The 27,528-nt window shown below is 32.3% G+C and overlaps 1 protein-coding gene across 1 annotated transcript in view; it reads right to left on the reverse strand.

The window, feature by feature from the left end:
• Positions 1-11,542: 11,542 nt before the first annotated feature.
• LOC138327680 (large ribosomal subunit protein bL28m-like) overlaps positions 11,543-27,528 on the reverse strand; it is a 103,808-nt gene continuing 87,822 nt past the window's right edge. Inside the window, exons 5-7 of the mRNA XM_069273975.1 lie at positions 13,152-13,296; positions 12,479-12,545; positions 11,543-12,059 (exon numbers count right to left, since the gene is read on the reverse strand). Coding sequence (XP_069130076.1) covers positions 12,496-12,545; positions 13,152-13,296 — 195 coding nt within the window. The 3' untranslated portion in view covers positions 11,543-12,059; positions 12,479-12,495. The remainder of the gene's footprint in view (positions 12,060-12,478; positions 12,546-13,151; positions 13,297-27,528) is intronic.

The following is a 27,528-nucleotide window of genomic DNA, read 5'->3' on the forward strand; positions in this document are numbered from 1 at the left end:
TACCTTTCTGTGTTACTGTGGCTGAGTGGTTAATTTGTCTGACTTGACATTCTACCTTTCTGTGTTACTGTGGCTGAGTGGTTAAGGTGTCTGACTTGACATTCTACCTTTCTGTGTTACTGTGGCTGAGTGGTTAAGGTGTCTGACTTGACATTCTACCTTTCTGTGTTACTGTGGCTGAGTGGTTAAGGTGTCTGACTTGACATTCTACCTTTCTGTGTTACTGTGGCTGAGTGGTTAATGTGTCTGACTTGACATTCTTCCTTTCTGTGTTACTGTGGCTGAGTGGTTAAGGTGTCTGACTTGACATTCTACCTTTCTGTGTTACTGTGGCTGAGTGGTTAAGGTGTCTGACTTGACATTCTACCTTTCTGTGTTAGAGTGTCTGAGGTGTTAAGGTGTCTGACTTGACATTCTACCTTTCTGTGTTAGAGTGTCTGAGGTGTTAAGGTGTCTGACCACCAGTAGCTAATCATGTCTGTGTCACAGTGGCTGAGTGAAACCCTGAGAAATGCACTTAAATGTGGTAGATGATAAAGTTCTATTTTTCAAACTGAAACCTTTACACTAAAGAATGTCAGATACACACAAAGACATAAATCTATTTATTTCCACCTTATTTGTGAATTTCACTATTATGTTGAAATACCCATTCTGAGCACATACTGAAACTTTGGACATGCCATTAGTTGTTGGTTGAGGAAAGCCAGAGTGCCCGTAGAAAAACCACCAACTAGCGGTCAGTACCTGGCAACTACCCCACATCGGATTCGAACTCGCGATTCCAGAGTTGCAGGGTTTTGTGGTAATAGATTGAGGCGTCATAACCATTCTGCCACCACGGCCCCAATTAACATACTGAAAATATTTCATTCATTGTATAATAGATCTTCCAGCTGTTTCATTATTTTGATATCAAAGATGTTGATTCCCTATACAGTACATATGTAAGTATGATATATATTTCATTGTTTTTAAGTTTACTACAAATAAATTTAGGTGTATATTACCGTATTTCACTGCAAATACCCCAAACCTTGAGAAGAAATAAAGATCAAAAGTGGTGGGCGGACAATTGGGCCACCTGATAACATTGATCTATGAGGTCATCATCTAGGATTTTTTAATGTCCTGTAACTCACTCACTGTTGTAACAGTCGTAAGTAAGATGTAGCAAGATGTTCTAGCATTTATTGTAATAAAATCAAGTGTTATGACAAATTACATACACTAAAAATCTTTGTTTTATTATGCCATTTTAAGTTTGAAAAACTCCATTTGAAATTTGAACTCAAAGTTTGGGATTTTGTTATCTTACTGAAATTTTGTTGGCATCTTGAATATTTCAATCATCAAGAAATTAACTACTAATTGCCATATATAAGACAAATTAGGGTTATTAGGGGAATAAATTGTTCTCGTTTGAAGCAATTAGCAGTTTTGATAATTGTCTTGGTCAGATATGGCAATTAACATTAACCACATGTTAGCTTCGACAGTCAGCTTTATCCCCAAACACATCACATCACAGGAAAACTTCCTGGAAAAAATATCACAACGAACCTACTGAACCAAATTAATGTTAACATAGATTACCAAATTTGTCCAAAAATGATTTTTTTTAATGACTGACAAAATAATTACAAGAGAAGTTCGTAGCTTTTAAATCATTATGTATCAATTAGTTTTGATTATTTCCTATATGGTCTCTATAGCATTAAAGGAAAACCAGTGTTTCAGGAAAGAAGCCAATTTAGTATTCTTCGTTGCAAACCCACAAACCATCGATAGGCTTAGTGGGCTTTCTTGAACAAGAACAGCCTGAAGTTAAAGTAGAATTTTAGAAAATCCTGTTTGTCGTTTCTTTGGTCTCTTTATAATGACAGGAAAATGTAAACTTGTACTGAGAAAGAACAGATTTTGTAGGATATGTGCTTCAAAAGACAAAAATTTGTACTGAGAAAGAACAGATTTTGTAGGATGTGTGCTTCAAAAGACAAAAACTTGTACTTAGAGAGAACAGATTTTGTAGGATGTGTGCTTCAAAAGACAAAAACTTGTACTGAGAAAGAACAGATTTTGTAGGATGTGTGCTTCAAAAGACAAAAACTTGTACTGAGAAAGAACAGATTTTGTAGGATGTGTGCTTCAAAAGACAAACATTTGTACAATGAGAGCTGTACATCGTGAATGATTTAAACCGTGATCTGAAGGAATGTAGTCCAGTATTATCTGGTGAAGGTTTTGAAAGCTGACCATTATAGAAGCCAGACACCCATCGCCACTTAATTCCTTATTTATTACTGTAGGTATCTGTAGATTAATGGGAAATGGTGTTAGGGAGCAGTGGTCAGTGATTAGGATTGGTCAGTCACACATGTCTGGTGGTGATAGTAGGCACCTCTGGTCAGTATCACAGCTGTACATAGTCAGCATTGGTCAGTTGGTCTCTCAGATCACACTGTCTCCCACTTTGAACTTTAGCCATTCTTTCTGTATAACAAAATCATAAATAAATTTACATTGACAATTCTGGTATCTATGGTTTGTATGATCATAAGGGGAGATAATTTAAACCAATCATTGTCTAATTAGTTATCAGTATTTAAGCAGACTTTGTAAGTTTTGTGTATCTATATGTTTTTAGTAAAGCCAAATACAATCAATTATGCCTAGAGTGTTTTCAAAGAGATATATTTGCATATGGCCCTTCATAGTCAATGGAAGAAGGGTTGCCTTCAAATATGCATAACATAACAATGACGTATGAATACAAACCCAGTGCAGGATCGGACTACTTCTAGTTCACGCTTCGATTAGATTTTGCATTATATGTGTTTTCAAAGATATTTGAATTTCAATATATTACCTAAATGTCTACTAGATTTTATAATTATAATGTTATTATAATTTCTTTGTTCAAATGTTGAAACTTTATGATTAAAACAGATACCATGTATGCAGGTACTTAGAAATAAAAAAAGTTTTTTACTGGTATTTTTGAAATATATTTCCAGAAATTAAGTTGCATGATTTCATTTATTTGTGTACTGACGTTACATCTATTTTGTAATGTGTAATGAAATATTGGGTATAATGCACAGAAAGATGTCTAAACACTTGAAATAGTGAGTTATATAAGGATAGTTGATCAGACTGGTAACTTCAACTAAGAAAAGTCATGATCGGAAGTCTGACCACCAGTCTATGATATGTACCTGTACACCGGGGTAACACACTAAAGTTATCAATTACATATGGCTGAATATGCTATTCTAAACTACATCATATCTTAGGGGGAGATAATTCAGTATATGGACCTATAGCTGAAGTTGTCAACATTTATTAAGGCTATACTGACTAGTGACCGCTATAGTGGTTAATTTTTGCTGTTTGGGGTACAGTTCACGTTTTCACTGAAATCTACAAATTCTATACACCTGTGAAGAATATAGAAATAGGTTGAAAAATAATTTAAAGAATAAAAGAAATCCATAAACCGCAAAATTTCATCTCAGTGGATTTGTTTATAAAAGTAATGGTAAATGAAACTGCAAAATATTAGTGTGTAATTCCATCTATGCATAACCAGCTATAATATATATTGTAATATTGGAGTTTAATAGAAAAACAATGAAGAACAACTTTATTTTAATGACATTGCCTTATTAGTTATGACATCATAAACTAATGCCAATTTCATTACTTTAATAATTACTCTAAAAAGTCTATCGATAAAGTTCCACTTTTGATTTATAGTAATTTGTTTCTTATTTGAATAAGTGTGTAACCAATACATTTCTATAATGAAAAATATGTGTTTTCCAATCTCTAATTGTAGGGATTTTCTTTTTCAATATAATATTATATCGTTAGGAATAAAAAAAATGATCACATCTTCATATTCATTGTCCAAAATTCTAAGAAACATAATAATTGGAGTCCTAGGCACTTCTTAGTGATGTTTTGTTCTTAAAAGGTATAAAAAAAAATGATTGTACATGACAGCATTCCCAAAACAGGTGCATTAAAGTTTCTCCTCTCATTTCGCAAAACGTGCATCTTTCCATCTCGCTCATTTTAATTTGCATTAATTTGGTATTTGAAATATACTATTCTATGAAGAATTTTAAATTGAAAATTTTGCAATATTGTGTCATCTGTAATATATCTTGGAATAAAGTAAAACTTAGACCAAGACTCTTTGGGAATATTGACATGTAACATGTCCTGCCAGGAATCTTGACTCTTTTTTGGTACCTCTGTAACTTTTGTCAGTAAACATTTATAAAAATAAATTTGTAACCTTTTCATGACTTTTAAGTATTGAATATGTTTACATGGTTTCTGTCCAGTGGTGTATTATTTTGGTACAAAATATGTTTTCATAGATCTGGGTATTGCATTCAAAATTCCATAAAATTCAATAAAATTAATATTCAAATTAAATTTCATTTAAAAGTTATCGTCTGACAGAAATTCTTTATTTTCAACAAGGTCTCCAATAAAGTATACACCTTTTTCACACCATTGTTTATATAATATTATACTGTTATCAATTTTTATGTAATTATTACAATAGATTGGCTGAGATGCAACTTTGCCAGGGGTTGTGGGGAGTTCATCACCAGACAGATCTGCCCAAATGTTTATAATCTCTTTCCAGGAAATTTTTAGGGAATTTGTAATTCTTAAAAGACCTTATCTCTTCATTTTGAAAATTTTCTCTCCACCATAAGTTTCAATTTTATCCAGAAACAGTGTTTTCCAAGGGGAGGAATTCAACGGATCAAGTAATTTTTTGATCCAACACATTTTTAAAGCAAGACAAAAAGAAACAATATGTGGTACGTACTTGAAAACTTCCTTCATCATAATCGCCATACATAACAGTGCTCTTTATTTTATCAGTCTTCATTCCATGAAAAATCAAAAAAGCATTTTTGTAATTCACTGATAATTTCTTTTTGAGGATCTGGTAAGACAGTAATAGTTTGAATGAAAATGGGTAATGCTAATGATTTTATGATAGTTACCCTCCCTATATATGTGAGGTTTCTGCAATTCAAGGATTTCCTCACCACAACCCCGTTTTGCCCCAATCCAAATTGCTTGTGTTTTTTCAACATTTATTCTAAGACCAGAAATATTACCAAAATCATTCAAAATTTTAAATAGACAATTTAGGAGTTTGGATCTTCAGATAAAGTAAAAGATGTGTCATCTACAAATTGGTTTATCAAGTATTCAGAGTTATTTATTTAGATACCATTAATGTTCGGATTCATTTTAATTGCTGGATTTAAAATTTCAACACATATGATGAAAATATATGGACTAATAGGTTCACCTTGTCTAACTCCATGGCAAACATTAAAACAAAAGGCCCATAGGGCCTGTATCGCTCACCTGGTTGTTTTTTTCTAGTAATTATCACAAAGACTATTACAATTAGAAAAATTAGAAAAATTGACTCTAAAATTTGTTTAATTTTGAACCACAACCATTTAATGGTGCTATAGATATGCGATCCAATACATAGGTTCAGGGAGGAAGTAATTTATATGAAAATAGTAGCCTAATTGACCTTTTTGGTCCCGCGTCTAAGGCCCCAGGGGTTCAGCCCCATCATTTGTACAGTTTTAAATCCCCACCCTATAAGGATGCTACCATTGCATTGTGAGTGCTCTCCTATGCTTAGTTGAAGAGAAGAAGTCGTTTATATTGAAATAGCCAAATTGACCGCTTTTGGCCCCGCCTCTCAAGCCCCTGGGGGGGTCAGCCCCATCATTTGTACAATTTTCAGTAAGTAGCCCATAAGGATGCTAGCAGTCAAGTTTTGTTGAAATCCAACCAGAGGTTATGGAGAAGAAGTCGATTGTTGACGGACGGACAGACAGACGATTGTAAGACGCTGGACGCCACAGTATGGCATAAGCTCACCTTGGTCCTTCGGACCAGGTTAGCTAAAACGTATATGAGAAAGATAAGTCACACTGGGTTTTGGGGAAGTCCAAGGCAGGCGCTTGTGCACTGACCGTGACGTTGGGCGACGACTGATTTTCCTTTGATATCCGCCGGCACAGCCTTTGATGTAGCTTGCGGGTGCGAGGGTTACCGTCTCACCTTCTGAAGCGGTTGCCGTCATTTCATGAGCTGTCGATTTTTTTTTAACGGAAATTTAAGACATATCCTCTTAATATTCCATCTTGAAAGCAAGTAATAAACGTCGTGAAATTTAATAAACTTTACAATGGTGTTTCGTTTGACTCAATAAGACAAGTATTTGTTGAGAAAAACGGTTTTTATTCCTGGTTCATAGGCGTCTCGCGTGGTGTTTAGTAATGTAAAGAGACAGACGAATCCTTCTCACTTATAAATCCTTGGAGGTGAGCTAAAAATTGGAACAATGCCCATTATTAAGTAGACCGTCCCTTCTGTGACGTCATACGTTTGTTACGTCGCTATCCGAATCCCGGCAAACGTATTTTATTTCTCCGTACCCACCTATTACAACTCGCTTCTGAAATTGGCATTCAAGCAAGTATTTCGTCTAGAACCTTTTCGAGTGTTTACTTGAAGTGTATAAATATAAAGGTGTGCCAATCGGTAAAAAACTAACAAAGGTAGATGAATAACATAAAACGTTGAAAAGTGCTACAGATTCGCCTATTTTTTAACATTTTCAGACCAAAATTTAAGGGGTTGTAGGAAGCAAATCGGTCATAATTTGAAAAATAATGCGGTGAGGTATACTTTTTATTGGCTTTTCGTATTGCAAATAGGCCAGTCTTCATGGAAATTCTAAAAAATCGATTTTTCCTGAGATCATTTTTTCAGAAAAAAAGAAAATATTACTATTTTTATGCAACTTTTCACTAAAATTGGGTCCGGACTTAATTTTAAAATAACGATATTTCGTTTTATTGTGGAAAACCCAGCTTATTGGATATAGTAATGAATTCTATATCACCTACTGAAGGTATGAACATGTTACAGGTATATTATTTATAAGGGATGCTACAGGGAGGAAATATTATTTATTTAAAAATCCTTAAAATCCGGATTAATAAGTCATTTGTACATATCTTTAAGCAACCCTGGAAGAAAAATTAACCCGGTGACATATGATTTTTATGCGGTTTTTGTGATCAGGGTATACTTAAAATCAAAATATCAAAAAAGAACGAAATCCATGAGAGGAACCAGAAGGGACGGTCTACCTTAAATACACAACATGAATTATTATTATAAAAAGTTTTTATCGTTTTATAAAAGATGGACCAAACCCATAAAAGTTAAGTGTTTTAAAAATTAAATTAAACTCTAAAGAATCAAAGGACTTTTCAAAATCAATTAGTAACAATAAACCTGGAATATTGTCCTTCTCTGTATTTTCTGTTATATCATATATTAGTTGTGTTCATTCGCCAATATACATATCTTTGTGGAAGCCCTTTTGTGTTTCACTTATGATACTGTTTAAAACTGTTTTAATTCTATTTGAAATAAATGAGGAAGCTAATTTATAATCTACATTCAATAAAGTTATAAGCCTCCAATTTTTTACATATAATTTTGATTTACCTTCTTTTGGAATACATGTAATCAACCCTTGGCGTTGTGATATAGAAAGTACTTCCTTATCATAAGCTTGATTAAGAGAATTAATTAAAAAAAACTGTTGATATCAGCCCAAAAGAATTTATAAAATTCAACAGTAAATCCATCCATTCCAGGAGACTTATTGTTATTAATATTTTTCAGTGATTTCAGACATTCCTGGTAATTTATTTTCCCCTCTAATTTACTACTTTGTTCATTGGTTAATTTATTTATGAAAGGATTTTCATTATCAAAAAATGTTTCATTAACAGTATTATCACTGACATATGAACTGGAATATAGTGACTGATAAAAATTTTTTGCTCTTCTAAAATATCTTGTATGTTTGTAATTTCCTAACCTGTTTCTATAATTAGCTTTGGTATTAACTTTTCTTAATAATGCCTTTTTTCTAAATTGCAAAAAATACTGGAACTTCTCTCACCTTCAATTTTCCATCTTGATTTTGCTCTAACTATAATGCCCTTAATTTTGTTTTCTGTAATCAGTTTCAACTCATTTTCTACTTCTTCAATTTCATTTAGGTTCCTATTTTCCTCAATTGTTTTTCAACAATTGTTAAAATAGTTGATGTATATTTAAAAGCATCAATACTTAATAAAGCAACATAGAGGAAAAAAATAAGCACAGCCATAGTTATATAACATTTCTGTCATTAAAAGTGCTAAATATGATATATCCACTTAAGTAAAGTACATTTATATTATATGTTGTGGGCCTAGTGGACTGGTTCCTCTGGAGCCTGAATTGTCAGCCTCCGAACCTATCATGGTCACTGGTTCTAATCAGGTCCTTATCTTCTCTAATTTGTCATTGTAATAACAAACAGGCGTCTGAGTGTTAGTGTTGTTTGATAAATCTGAAAAACAGCTCAAGCTTTTCTCAAGTTACACATTTTCCCTTGTTTGATGAAGATTAAGAACTTGCGATAATGAACACCAGTTTCTATTGGTACTTGAGAATTAAATTGAAGCCACACTTTTACAACGGCATGTCTGAGATTTGTTGAGGGTTGGTTGAATGGTTTTAGATTGAGGATAGTAGGTTACCGGAAGGGATGGACAGTGGTCAATTTGAGCCATCTTAGATCTTGTATTATGAAGAATTAGGTTTTAAGTGAGTAATTGAAAAGAAACTGTTTAAAAGTGAATTAAATTTTAGAAGCTCAAACAAAGGAATGGGCTCGTACTGTTTGGGCAAGAAGTCCGGATTCTTTGTCTATTTGATAAACATTTTCATTTCTTGTTTGAAATTTATGAAGTAAAACATTTTCAATGAAAATTAACTACTGTACCAAAAAACAAAATTATCAGTCATGTTTGTAGGCTCATTTTGGTTAGGGTTCAGGCTTAGAATTATAAAGTTTATGTCAAATTATATGTTTCATATGTTTCTGACTATAAGCTTTTTAATAAGGAATTTATGGAATCAAATATCATTAAAAAAAGTTAAGAGTTATCAAATTTTGATAATTATCTGATCTTGGGCACTGAAAACAAATGGTGAAGGAGGATTAGAATTGAAGACTTGAATACTTCAATACATGTTCTTGCGTCAAATACATGAAAATCTGCACTTATAAAAGTAATTTAGTTTTTACTGATAGAATACATTCATGACATACAGCTAATTAAAAATCGTAAAATAATGACAGATTTATGAATTATCGCAAAGTTAGGGTAATTTATCAGTCACAGACATCACCAAACAAATAGCATTGTAAAGATGCAGGACAGATACAAATGATCAATCATTGCTGTTTTAGAATTCTGACACTTATGTAATCATCTTTTCTGATGTTCTGTTCAATAAAGACTTTATTGTGATAACTGTATTTGTATAGAACCCATAATTCATCATTAATAAAGACTTAACCTTCGACCTTTGATGTTGGGCAGCAGTTCCAATATTTCTCACCTTTGTTGTTACTAGATACTTTTATACAGAGGTGTGAAATTGAAAGGAAACATTTTGAAATGCAATCATATGGGCATTAGTAAAAATTGAATTATTACCATTAATTTTCTTTATGTATTTCATCCGTCTCATGATGTTGACAATTTATCACCTATTGTTAAAGATAATTGATAAATTATTATTTGAATAGATCAAAGAGAATAAAAGAAGGATGGCGTGAAACTGGTTTATGGTGAGACATGCTTTTTAGCACTTGTGGTGTGCAATGTTGAACATTAGAGGTGAAATTTTAGTTTTGATGTCAAAAAGCCCCCAGGTATACGACATAGAGTCGGACACCAGATTAATTATTTATGGGTGAATCTGTGACCTAAGGTCAAAGTTGAAGGCTGAGTGGACACAGGTGACCATTGTAAATAATTGACCAGAAAACATCTGCTACTAAGGGAAAGTGAGAATACATTTACAACAGTGTTACAAAACAATTGTAAATAGAAAGTAAGAATGTTTGTGTAATGTTGCATAATTTAATTCTTTGTTGATTGTGTCCATTTCTTTTAATCCGTAAAACTTCTTCTCTATGTACTTATTTGTCTACTTAATGGTTCTTTAGAAAGTCTTATCTTAGACAGATTTCAGAGAATTGACAAGAACTCTAAAGGGCAATTAAAGAATTCTGTTATATAAAAAACCAAAAAAATGTACATCTTGTACTTTTAAATGTACATGTAAAATCCTTGTATTTCATAATCTTATATCACCTGAATTATATAAGATGGAAGTAATAAATTTACATAGTTAAATGTTTCAGGAATAGGAAAAAATATTCCACTAATTATATATATGACTAAGCTATTTTGTTGGTCTTTTTGATATTTGTTATTAATTAACAGCAATGTTGTCTTTTATATTACATTTTTTGAACATTTGTACATCTCATAAAGACAAGTTTGACATTATAACTATTGCAAACAAAAATAAGAAATACCAGGGAATATAAAATTGTGATCTGTACCTTAAGTTTAGTTTAAGGAGTTAAATGTACATTATCCAATTTTCCCAATGTATAATGTACATTATCCAATTTTCCCAATGTATATTGTATGTGAATAAAATATCTACTCCCAACATAACTCTTCCCTGCAATAAGATCCCACATGCCTATAAAGATAATGAAGTTTCATGTACCACTACCATAGTGAAGAAGTTAATGTTTTTTTCCACATCTGAAAATAATTTCAATTATTCTGAGCTATTATGTAAGCTCAGAGCACCATATGAGGAAGGGAAATAACTCTTACTGACACTATCGGTATCTTCACTAGATAAATTCCCCATGGCATATTGAATTGATAAAATGATTTTAATTATCTTTTTTGAAGGCTGGCTCTATAAACAATCAGACATCAGAGCAGTTTTGTAAAAAAAATGAAAAAAAAACTATTCACTTCAAACTACAGAAATTGAAAAATCCCAAAAATCAGAAGTGATTTTAGATGTAGGTTTGTCGATATTTTTAACTACGATTATGCCAGGCATGTTGGCTTTTGCCAATTATATCTCTCAGACTGATGGATTGAACTTGCGTTTATATTTTCTGAAACTTACTTTAAGAAAATTTGAGCTGGTCCATCAATAATATTGTTCTAACTGAAGCTTTTTTATACATGTCACATAAATCCTGTTAGCATGGAAATATAGGCAAGGTGGACATTTCTACTTATTACGTGCTGAATGTCCTTTGATCACGAAAATTTCACCTGCACATATTTTATAAATTTATGAACTGTGTAGCAAAAAGTGTGAAGGTATATCTATCTTGAAAATAGCAACACTAAAAGTGTCATGCTTACAAATCGCGAAATTAAGCATTCGTGAAATTATCCAAGTTTTCACTTCAGAGCACATGTATTCTCGTGTATGGGTGTTTAAGGCCCTTGACGATAATGAGATGAACTGATTTCAACAGTAATCTCAGGACAAAAATTACAAAAATTGATTTCTACAAAATGACCTTTATTTTTTCATTCACAAATTTGACATTCTCATATCAGTATTACAAAAACAATATATCTAGATGTGTTCTTGATGGCATGATTGGAAGTAACAGGTGCTTGCGTTGGAGTCATTATTATTGTATAAGGTAGAGCTGAAATAGAATAGATTGCTGTACACAAAAGTTGATGACTAATTTTGCCCAGAAATATATCTTGATATAGAATATTTTCCAATCCTTTTCCATCCCTGAATGACGTTCTATCAAAAATGATTACACCACAATCACAATGAGAGTGCAACTCAAACATAAAGACAGTTTAATGAATTCTCTCTCGGCTCCCCGTGAAGGGTGGGGTAACAAGTTCCTGAATCCTCTCTCGGCTCCCCGTGAAGGGTGGGGTAACAAGTTCCTGAATCCTCTCTCGGCTCACTGGAAAGGGTGGGGTGACGAGTTCCTAAAGTATCACCTGGTAACCTCTGACCTGAGGAGACACACCTGATAACAGCTGACTAGTTACCTGAAATAAATCAGCATATCGTAACTACACACCTTAAACTAGGTCAACATTCTCTTCCTTTTCCCCTATTTATATTTTATTTCCTTTCAGAACATTTTTCATTTCCTACACTCAGTAGAGCGTGCATTAATTTCATCTGTTAAAGAGAATTTTTACCAAACCGTTTTATATGTATAATCAGGTACATTGAATGCATAGTACACGTAATTTGTTCTGGTGCACTTAAAAGATGGTTAATGGGTATTATTTACAATTAATGATATATAATGCATCTTGTTTAACAAATGAAACCATAAAACCACACAGACAAACGGCATTTAAAAACACTTGAATCTTATATAAGGTATGATGTATCTTACCATATCTGAGTACTCTGTATTCAGGAGTGTTTTAAATGGATTACCTGGTAGATAGCATACCTGGTATTAATACTCACTTAATTTCCATAGAGTTTAGCCTGTTCTTCTAATTCATCCGACACAGAATCTGTCAGAAAGAAGTAACATATGTCATCAGATGTTAAAAGTAAATTACTCACAAAGAAAAATATATTAGGAATTTGTATGTATATCCCTATTCATGATTTTATCTAGTGTTTTTGTGAATTTCAAAAGTAATGACCTTGAAATTTTAATATTTCAAGGTTACAGCTTTACGTGACTTATCTGTAACCTTGACCATGAAGAATTTTACATGGTTGTTATCCTGACCTTTAGATGATTTTAACACATGGATGTAACCATGATCCCCTTTGAGGATGTGAATGGGTGACATATATGGTTACACCTTTGACTTTGAAGGATTTGAATTGCATGGTTGTGATTTTGACATGGCTAAGTTTATAAAGTAGATGTAACATGTAGAGTTGTTGCTTGGTAACCTTCAGGAATTGAAAACATTGACCTTGAGTGAATTGAGCCTATGAATAAAACAAAATCGATTTTAAGAAATCAAAATTGTTGAATTTGACTTTGAGGAAACTAAAGCATTTTTAAACTTCACCTATGGTAAATGAAATAGTTGTGACCTTGACATTTGATGAATTGAAAGGTTTTAACCTTGACATTGAGAAATCAAAATGGTTGTACACACCTGAATCCATGAGCTTGGCTATATACTGTTTTCTGTAAATATCTTTAAGAGGTTGAATCTGAGCTTGTTTCTCCGATTTCATCCCAGCTTTAGCCTTGTGTATGGCCTGTGATACTGGCAGACCAATCCACTCGGCTTCCTCTAACTGTAACACACGAAACAATAGTTCTTATAATTCAAGTTCTTGTTAACTAAAACCGTACTAGAAGATAAAAACAGACTACGAGAAAGCATATATGGGTATTCAATTGGTATTGTCATGTGGGATTTGTATCCCCCATTGGATGAGTATCTGGATACAAAAACAGTTCATAGCATAAGTATCTGAGTGCAAAAATAGGTCATAGGATAAGTATCCGGATACAAAAACAGGCCATATATATCGGAAAAGTATCCTGATATAAAAGCAGGTCATAGGATAAGTATCCGAGTGCAAAAACAGGTCATAGGATAAGCATCTGGATACAAAAACAGGCCATAGGATAAGCATCTGGATACAAAAACAGGCCATATAGATTGGAAAAGTATCCGGATACAAAGACAGGTCATAGGATAAGTATCTGGATACAAAAACAGGTCATAGGATAAGTATCTGGATACAAAAACAGGTCATATAGATTGGAAAAGTATCCGGATACAAAAACAGGTCATAGGATAAGTATCTGGATACAAAAACAGGCCATATAGATTGGAAAAGTATCCGGATACAAAGACAGGTCATAGGATAAGTATCTGGATACAAAGACAGGTCATAGGATAAGTATCTGGATACAAAAACAGGTCATAGGATAAGTATCTGGATACAAAAACAGGTCATAGGATAAGTATCCGGATACATATCCTATGGCGGATATTTATTGTATGACTTTAAACACTTGGATAAAGTTTTACTATATGCAAGGTATCACTAACTTTGAGCTAACAATGTTTGGCTTTAATCCTAATTTATTGATTTTTATACATTGTATATATGACATTTATTATATTCATTAATATGGGGTTTTGGACATGGGTAAAATACAATGTACTGTGGATTAATCTCACCTTCCAGTGATTGTGACATCGACGTCAAGATGAAATCATAATGACCAAATTGTGGGACTTATTGACAGTAGATTGTACTTTACCCACGTTGTGTAGGACGTTGAAACCCCCTGTATTAACTTTCACATCACAATTCAGTAGAAACACAAATAAAGTAACAAATTGAATTAAAACGCAAATAAAAGATAACATTAAATATTTCCTTACTCAATCCCATCTCTTAAAGCTCCTCTATTGAAAATGTGCTCAATTTGTATTCAATATTCACAACCAATTACATGTAATATGATCCTAAAACATGCTTTGTTGAAAATGTGAACAATAACAGAAAAAATCTTCAAACACAGTGTCAATTTGTCTACAAACTAAAACTGTATACTTTCATCATAAAATAAGTTTTGACATTGAATTGCCATCAAAAGATCTCTTCATTTTATTTTAGTCAGCTGTCCCTTTAAATCCCAATTTTACCCAGATAGGAAAACCAGTTGTTTTCGATTTGTTCAGAAATTGATTAAGTGCACGGTTCTGTCAATCAAGTCTGTGGGGTAGGGAGTTATAAAAGGGGAGTTACTGAACAACACCACTAAAATAAGGTCTCTCTCTCACATAAATGACAGGACAAATTATCTCAGAGCTGTTACAACCTTTAAAGAGGGGCCTGCTGTCCTAATGAATCAGCTTCATAAACAAAGCACACAGATATTCACAAAAGATACTATCACAGATATAATGCTATGTTCTACATGTCCATCTCCTGTTCCAATCATATTGTATGCAATCTAGATATACTGATTGGATTGTTCACCAAGTTTTAATTACAAAGTAAAAATATAATTAAATAAAACTGCTGTATTAAAACTAACCAAACTTGCATTGAAAGGTCCCTGTTGATTTTCGGATATAGGCCCTAAGTGATTCCACAGCCATAGTGATCAACTTAGGGATCTGTCAGAGCCCCTTTGATCCTACATTTATGTACTTATAGTAAAATGTGTAAAATGAAAGTAGGATCCTGCCAGCATATGGTGAAGTAATTGGTTCTTTTTTCTCCACTTAGATATCAAAGTGGCTTCATGATCTGTACAGGGGGTGGCCATTACCGTATGAAGACCCTGTGGATTTATCACCTCCGTTGGTCCATCTGTCCCGACTAGGGATCACAGTGACCCCTAAACCCCCATGTAATCCACCTATAACCTCTTCTGCAGGTTGTTACAAAGACTGGATGCTGGTACCTGTTACAGAACTTGTTTTATACAAGGTGGGAAATATCTCTCCTAAACCCCAAATTTGGGTCATTACTGTGTTTTCATGACTCCTACCTGTTCTTTAGAAATATCCTTATCAGTGGGAAATATCATCCCTACTAAACCAAATGGTTTAAAATCATGATGTAACTTCACAAATTGTCATCAAGCTTCTGTGATTGTATTCTAGTGTCAATAATTGCCCTAATTTCACAAACACTCAAAGTGATCTCATGTTCAACTTTATACCTTCGAATATGTGAATTAAAATAATTCTATGTAACTAAATTCTACAATAATTTTACCCTATTATATTTTATCCTATTATGTGATATATTAGTCACCTTGATGTGCATTGAATTATAGTGGTAAAGGAAAATGGAAACATTATTTTGTTCCCAACATGAATCATTTACTTGGTAGTTAATGTTCAATCAATCAAAACAATGTGGATGCGTGATGTCAGCTATTCAAAGTATGAATGTAATTTTGATTATAGTTATTTGACCTTTACCCCTGGCTGTGTGACCTTGTAACCATGGTGACCTTGTGACCTTTTCTCGAGACATTTGTTTCCTGACACATGGAAACACAATTAACCCTATCAACTCATCAACTTTGTTATTTCTTTCTTCAAAATGTTTGATAAATGTTTTTTCTTGTTTTTACAAAATTTTAGATATTCATACATTTCCTCCACCATGTCATGGTAACATGACATTTAACAATAAATAACGATTGTCAGAAATTTTCCAAGTCAAACTAATGTCTATAAAGTGGTAATAACTCATTGAGGTACCTTGTGTTAATTTTACTGGGCAGCCACAAAGACCTTACAAGGATTTTCTATTTTGTTTTTACTAATGAAATATTGGGTATACCTAGCTAGTAGACACACTTTGTAGTCCGAGGAGCTGACAGGGGAATCGCCTGTATTCAGGTAGGATTTAGAAGGTTAACTTACATACTGTTAATCCATTTCTTCAAGTTTGTACATAATCAACTCGGCTACAAAGATATTATCTAGGAAGATAAGATAGAGAGCATCTTACATGAGTGCCAGGCTTTTAATATGAAACATATCAACCAAGTTCAATAATTTGATAACTGCAGACTCGGCAGGCATATCAAGTTATTTAACAAGTTTAATAAATTTCATATTAGGTACATGTACATAGCCATGCAGGGTAAAAGATTAAAATTTATCACAAAATGGCAATTATTTGTTAAATTCTAAATAGTTACTTTTGATCATACCATGCACCTTTTTCAATCACAACATTTCTGCCTTTATATTATACATGCATATGTATAGGCTTTTTAAGGAAACGGAAGCAAGTATTCTTAATAATAAATGTACCAATATTTCATTGATGAGTTTAGTCAAAATTATTAGTTAAAAAATCTGCATATTTTTAACAGACATTGAGATTGTGGGATGGGGGTTTGGGGATGACTTTTAATCCTTTTGAGCAGAAGTGCATAACTTTGTGTGTGAGAGGAAACTAAAGGTGAGAATGTGTTGTGTGAATGATGAAGACAGGATGGAGGGGGGCCTAGGTATCTAACCCTCTCTCACTACCATTGTCATGGTAATACAATCACTCGGCTCACCCATACTCAACCTCCATCTATTGCATAAGGATTTGAATTCCAGCACATAAAATTGAACAACATGTCTTATCTCTTCTTCCTAATTAGCATAGCTCAATGTGATCTCTTTGTTCAAATTTCCATAACAAGTAGTCAGCGTCTGCACTGTCTGTCCAGAATGGTGGAATTTAGGAGACAGGTATCCAGCTGGACTTGAATTTACCATGACAACAGGTACCTTCTTAATCGCCATTCTCTAAAGAGTGGCACACTTAAGACTCGAGCCAGGTGATTCCCTGCTCTCTTTGCATCGTGTGCATAAATGCCTTTTTGTAAACAGGAAATGTTTTATCATGTAAAATTCATAATGTAAGTTAACAAAATATGGTAGCATGGGGTGTTAAATATCGTTAATTATTGATTCCAACAAGGCTGATAGTCCATTTAGTCAACAGCTTGTTGCACAGCGACCAGATGTTGTCTTCAAAAGACAACAATGTGTATTTTGAATACAACAATAATGCAAACAAAAGCACTACGGTCATATGCATAGTCAGCTTACATTCCGTCACATGATAAAATATGTAACATTGCATTTCAAAGAATCAGACAGTTTGAACTTCTAGTACGTTTAGTAATTAAATCAATGTTTAATGCAATAACTGAAATTTATCTTTTAAGCTGAAACAAAATATCCTTGTGGGTGAGATAATGTAAATATAATTCATGGACAATATATCAAAGAAACCCCTCTCTCTGAATTTGAGGGAAAAATTAGTACGACAAAGCTAAAAAAGGCATATGATAATGCCTGCTGGTTCCTATTTCTACATGTAAAGGTATCTTGAAAAAGAGTATGAATTTAAAACAGCATTCACATTCAAAAATCTTTGTTAATGGCTAGAAATTTGTATCAATGACCTGTAGTGGTGGAAGAACACAAATTTGAAGTTTTGTTTTAAGCGATAACTTATCAATCAGCAGAAAATCCTGTGAAACTGAATTTCTTTTTAAAATTCAAAAATTCAAATTTTATTTCTTGTATAATATGTATTTAGAAAATATCTAATTTTCAGTTTAACAATATTTTGATAGAAGAAAACTAAAGCAAGATAATAAACAAGGAACGTTACTCCTATATGTAAGTTTTATGGCAGTTACTCCTATATGTAAGTTTTATGGCAGTTACTCCTATATGTAAGTTTTATGGCAGTTACTCCTATATGTAAGTTTTATGGCAGTTACTCCTATATGTAAGTTTTATGGCAGTTACTTCTATATGTAAGTTTTATGGCAGTTACTCCTATATGTAAGTTTTATGGCAGTTACTCCTATATGTAAGTTTCATGGCAGTTACTCCTATATGTAAGTTTTATGGCAGTTACTCCTATATGTAAGTTTTATGGCAGTTACTCCTATATGTAAGTTTTATGGCAGTTACTTCTATATGTAAGTTTTATGGCAGTTACTCCTATATGTAAGTTTTATGGCAGTTACTCCTATATGTAAGTTTTATGGCAGTTACTCCTATATGTAAGTTTTTATGGCAGTTACTCCTATATGTAAGTTTTATGGCAGTTACTTCTATATGTAAGTTTTATGGCAGTTACTTCTATATGTAAGTTTTATGGCAGTTACTCCTATATGTAAGTTTTATGGCAGTTACTCCTATATGTAAGTTTCATGGCAGTTACTCTATATGTAAGTTTTATGGCAGTTACTCCTATATGTAAGTTTTATGGCAGTTTCTATATGTAAGTTTTATGGCAGTTACTCCTATATGTAAGTTTTATGGCAGTTACTCTATATGTAAGTTTATGGCAGTTACTCTATATGTAGTTTGCAGTTACTCTATATGTAAGTTTATGGCAGTTACTCTATATGTAAGTTTATGGCAGTTACTTCTATATGTAAGTTTTATGGCAGTTACTTCTATATGTAAGTTTTATGGCAGTTACTTCTATATGTAAGTTTTATGGCAGTTACTCCTGTTACTCCTATATGTAAGTTTTATGGCAGTTACTTTCTATATGTAAGTTTTATGGCAGTTACTCCTATATGTAAGTTTTATGGCAGTTACTCCTATATGTAAGTTTTATGGCAGTTTTATGGCAGTTACTCCTATATGTAAGTTTTATGGCAGTTACTCCTATATGTAAGTTTATGGCAGTTTCTATATGTAAGTTTATGGCAGTTACTCTATATGTAAGTTTTATCAGTTCTCTTATGTAAGTTTATGGCAGTTACTCTATATGTAAGTTTATGGCAGTTACTCTATATGTAAGTTTATGGCAGTTACTCTATATGTAAGTTTTATGGCAGTTACTCTATATGTAAGTTTATGGCAGTTACTCCTATATGTAAGTTTTATGGCAGTTACTCCTATATGTAAGTTTTATGGCAGTTACTCCTATATGTAAGTTTTATGGCAGTTACTCCTATATGTAATTTATGGCAGTTTTCTATATGTAAGTTTATGGCAGTTACTCTATATGTAAGTTTTATGCAGTTACTCTATATGTAGTTTACTACCTATATGTAAGTTTTATGGCAGTTACTCTATATGTAAGTTTTATGGCAGTTACTCCTATATGTAAGTTTTATGGCAGTTACTCCTATATGTAAGTTTTATGGCAGTTACTCCTATATGTAAGTTTTATGGCAGTTACTCCTATATGTAAGTTTTATGGCAGTTACTCCTATATGTAAGTTTTATGGCAGTTACTCTATATGTAAGTTTTATGGCAGTTACTCTATATGTAAGTTTTATGGCAGTTACTCCTATATGAGTTTGGTAATTAAGTTTTATGGCAGTTACTCCTATATGTAAGTTTTATGGCAGTTACTCCTATATGTAAGTTTTATGGCAGTTACTCCTATATGTAAGTTTCATGGCAGTTACTCCTATATGTAAGTTTCATGGCAGTTACTTCTATATGTAAGTTTTATGGCAGTTACTCCTATATGTAAGTTTTATGGCAGTTACTCCTATATGTAAGTTTTATGGCAGTTACTCCTATATGTAAGTTTTATGGCAGTTACTCCTGTTACTCCTATATGTAAGTTTTATGGCAGTTACTCCTATATGTAAGTTTCATGGCAGTTACTCCTATATGTAAGTTTCATGGCAGTTACTTCTATATGTAAGTTTTATGGCAGTTACTCCTATATGTAAGTTTTATGGCAGTTACTCCTATATGTAAGTTTTATGGCAGTTACTCCTATATGTAAGTTTTATGGCAGTTACTCCTATATGTAAGTTTTATGGCAGTTACTCCTATATGTAAGTTTTATGGCAGTTACTCCTATATGTAAGTTTTATGGCAGTTACTTCTATATGTAAGTTTTATGGCAGTTACTTCTATATGTAAGTTTTATGGCAGTTACTCCTATATGTAAGTTTTATGGCAGTTACTCCTATATGTAAGTTTTATGGCAGTTACTCCTATATGTAAGTTTTATGGCAGTTAGTTACTCCTATATGTAAGTTTTATGGCAGTTACTCCTATATGTAAGTTTTATGGCAGTTACTCCTATATGTAAGTTTTATGGCAGTTACTCCTATATGTAAGTTTTATGGCAGTTACTCCTATATGTAAGTTTTATGGCAGTTACTCCTATATGTAAGTTTTATGGCAGTTACTCCTATATGTAAGTTTTATGACAGTTACTCCTATATGTAAGTTTTATGGCAGTTACTCCTATATGTAAGTTTTATGGCAGTTACTCCTATATGTAAGTTTTATGACAGTTACTCCTATATGTAAGTTTTATGGCAGTTACTCCTATATGTAAGTTTCATGGCAGTTACTCCTATATGTAAGTTTTATGGCAGTTACTCCTGTTACTCCTATATGTAAGTTTTATGGCAGTTACTCCTATATGTAAGTTTTATGGCAGTTACTCCTATATGTAAGTTTTATGGCAGTTACTCCTATATGTAAGTTTTATGGCAGTTACTCCTATATGTAAGTTTTATGGCAGTTACTCCTATATGTAAGTTTTATGGCAGTTACTCCTATATGTAAGTTTTATGGCAGTTACTCCTATATGTAAGTTTTATGGCAGTTACTCCTATATGTAAGTTTTATGGCAGTTACTCCTATATGTAAGTTTTATGGCAGTTACTCCTATATGTAAGTTTTCATGGCAGTTACTCCTATATGTAAGTTTTATGGCAGTTACTCCTATATGTAAGTTTTATGGCAGTTACTCCTATATGTAAGTTTTATGGCAGTTACTCCTATATGTAAGTTTTATGGCAGTTACTCCTATATGTAAGTTTTTATGGCAGTTACTTACTATATGTAAGTTTTATGGCAGTTACTCCTATATGTAAGTTTTATGGCAGTTACTCCTATATGTAAGTTTTATGGCAGTTACTCCTATATGTAAGTTTTATGGCAGTTACTCCTATATGTAAGTTTTATGGCAGTTACTCCTATATGTAAGTTTTATGGCAGTTACTCCTATATGTAAGTTTTATGGCAGTTACTCCTATATGTAAGTTTTATGGCAGTTACTCCTATATGTAAGTTTTATGGCAGTTACTCCTATATGTAAGTTTTATGGCAGTTACTCCTATATGTAAGTTTTATGGCAGTTACTCCTATATGTAAGTTTTATGGCAGTTACTCCTATATGTAAGTTTTATGGCAGTTACTCCTATATGTAAGTTTTATGGCAGTTACTCCTATATGTAAGTTTTATGGCAGTTTATGCTACTCCTATATGTAAGTTTTATGGCAGTTACTCCTATATGTAAGTTTTATGGCAGTTACTCCTATATGTAAGTTTTATGGCAGTTACTCCTATATGTAAGTTTTATGGCAGTTACTCCTATATGTAAGTTTTATGGCAGTTACTCCTATATGTAAGTTTTATGGCAGTTACTCCTATATGTAAGTTTTATGGCAGTTACTCCTATATGTAAGTTTTATGGCAGTTACTCCTATATGTAAGTTTTATGGCAGTTACTCCTATATGTAAGTTTCATGGCAGTTACTTCTATATGTAAGTTTCATGGCAGTTACTCCTATATGTAAGTTTCATGGCAGTTACTCCTATATGTAAGTTTTATGGCAGTTACTCCTATATGTAAGTTTCATGGCAGTTACTTCTATATGTAAGTTTTATGGCAGAAGACAATGTGTTATATATAAACCTGTACTTACACATCAATATTTATTACATTAGATTAATGAATGTGTTTTAATAATAATTGTATAAAATAAGGAAAACGCCACATTGACAAACCAACAGCTGTAACATTAACACCACTTTATCAGGTTTTGATATCTTGAGCCTTTTTTTTTTTTATTTCTCTTTGAGTCGATACAGAACAATAAGGGAACAAGTCTATGGCGTTTATATTATTGAAACATTTTTCACGGTCATTACCTGTACATGAAATATTGAAGGCCCTGGTTTGTATGTGACGGCCCTTCGAAATAAAAGCAGTTTAGGGCCTAATATAGAGTCTGATAACATTCATATTTCATTTAGTATCATATTGATTTGATGGTATCTTGTATCCATTCAGGTCAAATGAAAAATTGATACCACTTAATCGGTGTTATTTTATTGGCGTATCTGAAAGGCTATCAACGGTTTCACATTTTCAATTTTGAAAAAAAAATCCTCATGACGGGGAAAGGACTGTAAAACCCCATTTTTGAAAAAAAAAAAATCTAATTTTGGAAGAGAATTTCAAGAGTAATTAAAACCCAGGCTTTTGTTTCTTTACAATAGCTGTGTACACCTCCATATAACCAGAAACATATATTAGATATATATTGTATATGTTGCTGATATAATGATTATGAAGAATGCCTTATCTTACGATTCAAAAACCGGAAGGACCCATACATTTTCAAATCTTAACATACTAAATAAATAAGTTATATTTTTATAGATTTTATACCAAGTAATCATTCATGTGTAAATGAAAATTTTCTGATGTAGATGCCTCACTATCAGATAAAACCAACGACTGTCAGATAACACCAAGCTTCAGTGGTTAGCTTTTTTCTTTAATTGTATATGAGCGTGAAATCTACATACGATTATCTGTCTGTTTACAATCCGACATATTCCTTACTTCCAACCGTTTCTGACATTATAAAGAAACATGTCTGGTGACACTTGGTACAGCTTTAACAGAGGTGTAAAGCTACTGGTCCTACCCACGGAGTGTTTTCTCCGTTTATTTGACAGAGTAAGAGAACTTGTTTTGGTGACAAGGAACATGTGTCAAGCCAGGTGAGGTGAGACTTCACACCTGACCTAATCAACCCAGGTGTGACATCACTCCTGATTACATCACAGGTAAAAAAAACTCACCTGGCACACAGCGAAACATTACAATATTCAAAATATCATATTTAAAATGAGAAATTATTTTTGTAAAGAATATTGATGTTATCAGGGGAGTAATGTATAATTTATTTGACATGATGATAATAGAGCTATAGAGCTTTTACATTACAGACGCGTGCCGTGTTGTAACAGTCACTCAAACAATGATCAGGGTTTCCATTAGCAAAATTATTAGGATAAAAAAATTATCATGGTTAATATCCATAAATTCAACAAGAATGTATCATATTGAATTTATAAATATGGGACCTTTGTACAATACCGGCTGAGAAAATGATTTTGAATCCTGAATTGAATATGACCAATATTCGTATTACCAACATTTCTACCTAAAATAATGAGCTGACTTTAGATCTTCTAAAATTCAAATGACACATTTTTTAATTTCAAGTTTAAAAATTCAAATAGATAATATATTGGGTTGATAATTCAACCAAATTATAAAATTTTATTTCATAAACTGCATATGTATTTCAATTTCATCAAAATTTATTTCAATTTAAATTAAATGAAACACCATGAATTAATGATAGCATTGTCATCAAATACAAGCTCAATGATAAATAATGAACGTTTTTAATATTTAGATAGGTTACCTAATTTATTGCCAGATGACTGTCCTAATGAGGTCAAAGGTCATCTCCACCTGGACGCAGGTATGACACTTAATGACCACAATAACAAGTACTCGACCCTCGTAAATTCTTTAATTAATTTTTTTCTCTCGTTATGACCTGTAAGTATTATCTAATTAGACCCTATGTGGTGATTAGATATGAAAGAATGATGAAATTATGAGAGTTTAACTCCCCTTTCAACCTCTAATGACCTCTGAAATAGTGATCAATTCTTGAATACCTATAGATAGAAAGCTTTAATTAGTAGAAGGATCTTTTTAACGATTGTTGATGTGAAGTTAATTTTTAAATGGACCCCATATAGTTAGTAATATAATGCAAAATTAATTATGTGATTCACGTTCAGCGTAACCCAAATGTTGCTTGAAATTCGCTCATCTGTGACAAATAGATGATTTGTCATGGATGCATGGATACTGGTAAAAAATCTGCATTTCAGTCTTGAATTATTTAGGACTTAAAAAACGTTGATATAAAAACATATTTGTAATTCTATTTTAGCTACTGTTTTCCTGACACAGATATGTGAACTACTGCTCTGTACTAGAATCAGTTTGACACAGCCAATTCCCCAGGCTATATATTCCAGATTGATATCTCATTTAGGTTGTATAATCACAAAATGACAAGTAAATATTGACTTAAAACTCCAGGTTAATTACAATAAGTATGTAATACTTTTAAAAAAATATATATTTTATATGAATATTATTAAAGATTTACATACAATCAGAAGTGACAGCTCAATATTTACTAAAATACATAAATGTTTGACATTTAAGAAGTGTCATTCCTTTTCAAACTTTTAAAAAGACTTTTTATGCCTTTGGTGGTTTATTGGTAGCAGATTTATAAGAATAGAAAAGTATAGTGATAGCGAAAGTTGGGCAGATTAAACTTTAGCCTTTTAACTTAATTGCATCTGTACCAAAACTTACTTTGTATAAAAAAAAAAAAATCACATTTGAATTCATCAAATCATGTTGAATATATATACTAACATCAACGAATATTCAAAGAAGTACATATGATAGGACCAGTATTTGGCCTTAATTTTTCAGGTCGAAAAAAATTAACTCTTATCCCCATCAATTTCATATCAATAAATACTCTCATACTTGCCATTCATCAAAACATAATTTTTTATAACCATGTACACGATGTGTCCCACCTATGACGTCATCAAATTGATGATTTTCCTCTTCTCGCCAAATTTTGCTAGAAATTCATCATCTTTAGGTTAGAAAAGGCTTGAAATAGATTTGGCCGCCACCTTGGAGCAACTTTACATTTTGCATCGATATGCGTAAATACACGATACACAACGTGTGAAAATCTCTTTCTGCTCCATGAAGGCGGCCACATTCATTTTTAGAGAAAACCACTCAAAAAGTATGATTTTTCAAGGATTTTTGTGAAAAATGGCTGGAAACTGCATGTTGATGACGTCATAGTGAACATAATTGGCACATGCGGGATATTTTGGAGATGTAATGTGTTAGCAAATGTAACTAGCTGTTATATGGCAAAATATGTTGTTCTTTACTGGAGAAGTAATTTTGAGGCCATATTCGAGTCTTAACGTACCTTCTCCTTTATGATCAAACAAAAGCCAGAAAAGGATTTCTTCCATGAAAAATAAACTGATAGTGATTATTTTTTTTAAGATGAACTAATAATAGGTTTTTCTAAGTGTTTAATGTAAAGAACAATTTTACAAAGTGTACAGCAAGCTAGCTGTCAAAAACATTTTACACTTTAACAAGATTAGCTACAAAGGGCCAAAACTCTGTATGATATAGTTCAGTAGAGTGATATTTTTTTCCATAAGTCAAATTTCATATCAAGTTGTAAAAATTACCATAGATGTAAAATGAAAATGTCCTTAAAATATCTCTATTTATCACGCTTATTAAAGTATTAATCTTCATTTTCTGTTTTTTTCTATGATTAATTCAAGTTTCAAGTTTGAATCTTGAAACTATGATTGATTAATTCTTTTATTAATTCTTAACTCAATTATAGGGTTTATCAAAGGATAAGGAATATGCAGATCAATCTAATGTACAGAGGTGACGAAATATGTTTTAACACCTCAAGCATATTGAGGACAATTTAAGTTTTTCTTACTTATGGCTTTTTCTAGCCTAACAGAGAATACAATGTATTACAAGGTGTTATACCTATGAACACTCTATAGAGACTAGTTTTAGACTTGTATTATAGAACTGGTATGATAATCAATTTTATACAGGCTAGCAGTGTTATTGATGAGCACTAAAAACACATTGTCTCAAAAACTATTTTAAATTTTCATGCAGTCCCCATGACATATTTTTTTTATTTAATCAATATGAAAAAAATCATAACATTTTCTGTTCATGTTTTAATGAAAAAGCACCAAAAAATATTCTTGTAAATAATAAAGTTTTCCTTCCATATATAAACACAAGCAATTTTTAAAAAGAAAACTTAATAGTGACATACATTTTCTTTGTCATAATATTCAGTCATAACTAAAAAATTATTCTTGTCAATATTGTTTTGAATTTATTTCATTCTGTTGTAAAAATGCCATGTTATTTTTACCATAAAACATATTGTTTATGCAATTATAAAAGATCTTAATCTGTAAAAACAAAGAGACTGACATTGTCAATATTGTCCAAAAATTCATTTTTGACATAATAAATATGCCAATGTTTTGAAAACTGAAAAACATGTTGTAGATACATGTCTAAAAGATTGCTATCAGATTTGGAGACAATAGAGTTGATCCTATCAATATTGGTTTAGATTCAAGTTTTGGCATTGTAAAAATGCCATGTTTTTGAAAACTTAAAAACATGTTGTATACATATGTCTAGGAGATATAAATGTCAGTAAGACTGGCCTACCTGTACTAACTGGTCGAAACAATGACAAACAGGTGTCATTTAATATAGCCAGAAGGAACTGGGAAATAAAATCACCAGTCTAAATTTATTTTATTACATTTAACAATAAAGTTGAGGTTGTAAAATTTTGTATGAGTAAACTAGCACAGGGGTATATCCCTAGTATCTCAGGACATAAAACTGCTGGGCTGACCACTGTCCAGTTGTGATATCATCTCCAGTCAATGGTCAAAAATGGTTTCCTGTTGACATTTTAATGTTCAGGGAAAGTTGTCCGTGGCCTTATCCTGCTGATCAACATAAACTTAACCAGGCCTACAACTGGAGGATCCTACAGATTTCATTGTCTGAGGTTCATTAAATTTGTTATCTTAACCTGCAATCTTAAACATAAAAACTCAAACACTGATACACTATATACATTTCACTCCATTTTGAATTCAGTTCTGCATTTAAGAGATAAATTTATACATTTTTTTTATTTACAACATATGATGTTTGTCTCATTCGATAAATCTTTTTGACCAATTATTTTTATCCTATTTCTTATAAAAGATTTTGGTAATCTAAGAAATTT

This window comes from Argopecten irradians, chromosome 7 (assembly GCF_041381155.1).
Source record: "Argopecten irradians isolate NY chromosome 7, Ai_NY, whole genome shotgun sequence".
NCBI classification, from domain to species: domain Eukaryota; kingdom Metazoa; phylum Mollusca; class Bivalvia; order Pectinida; family Pectinidae; genus Argopecten; species Argopecten irradians.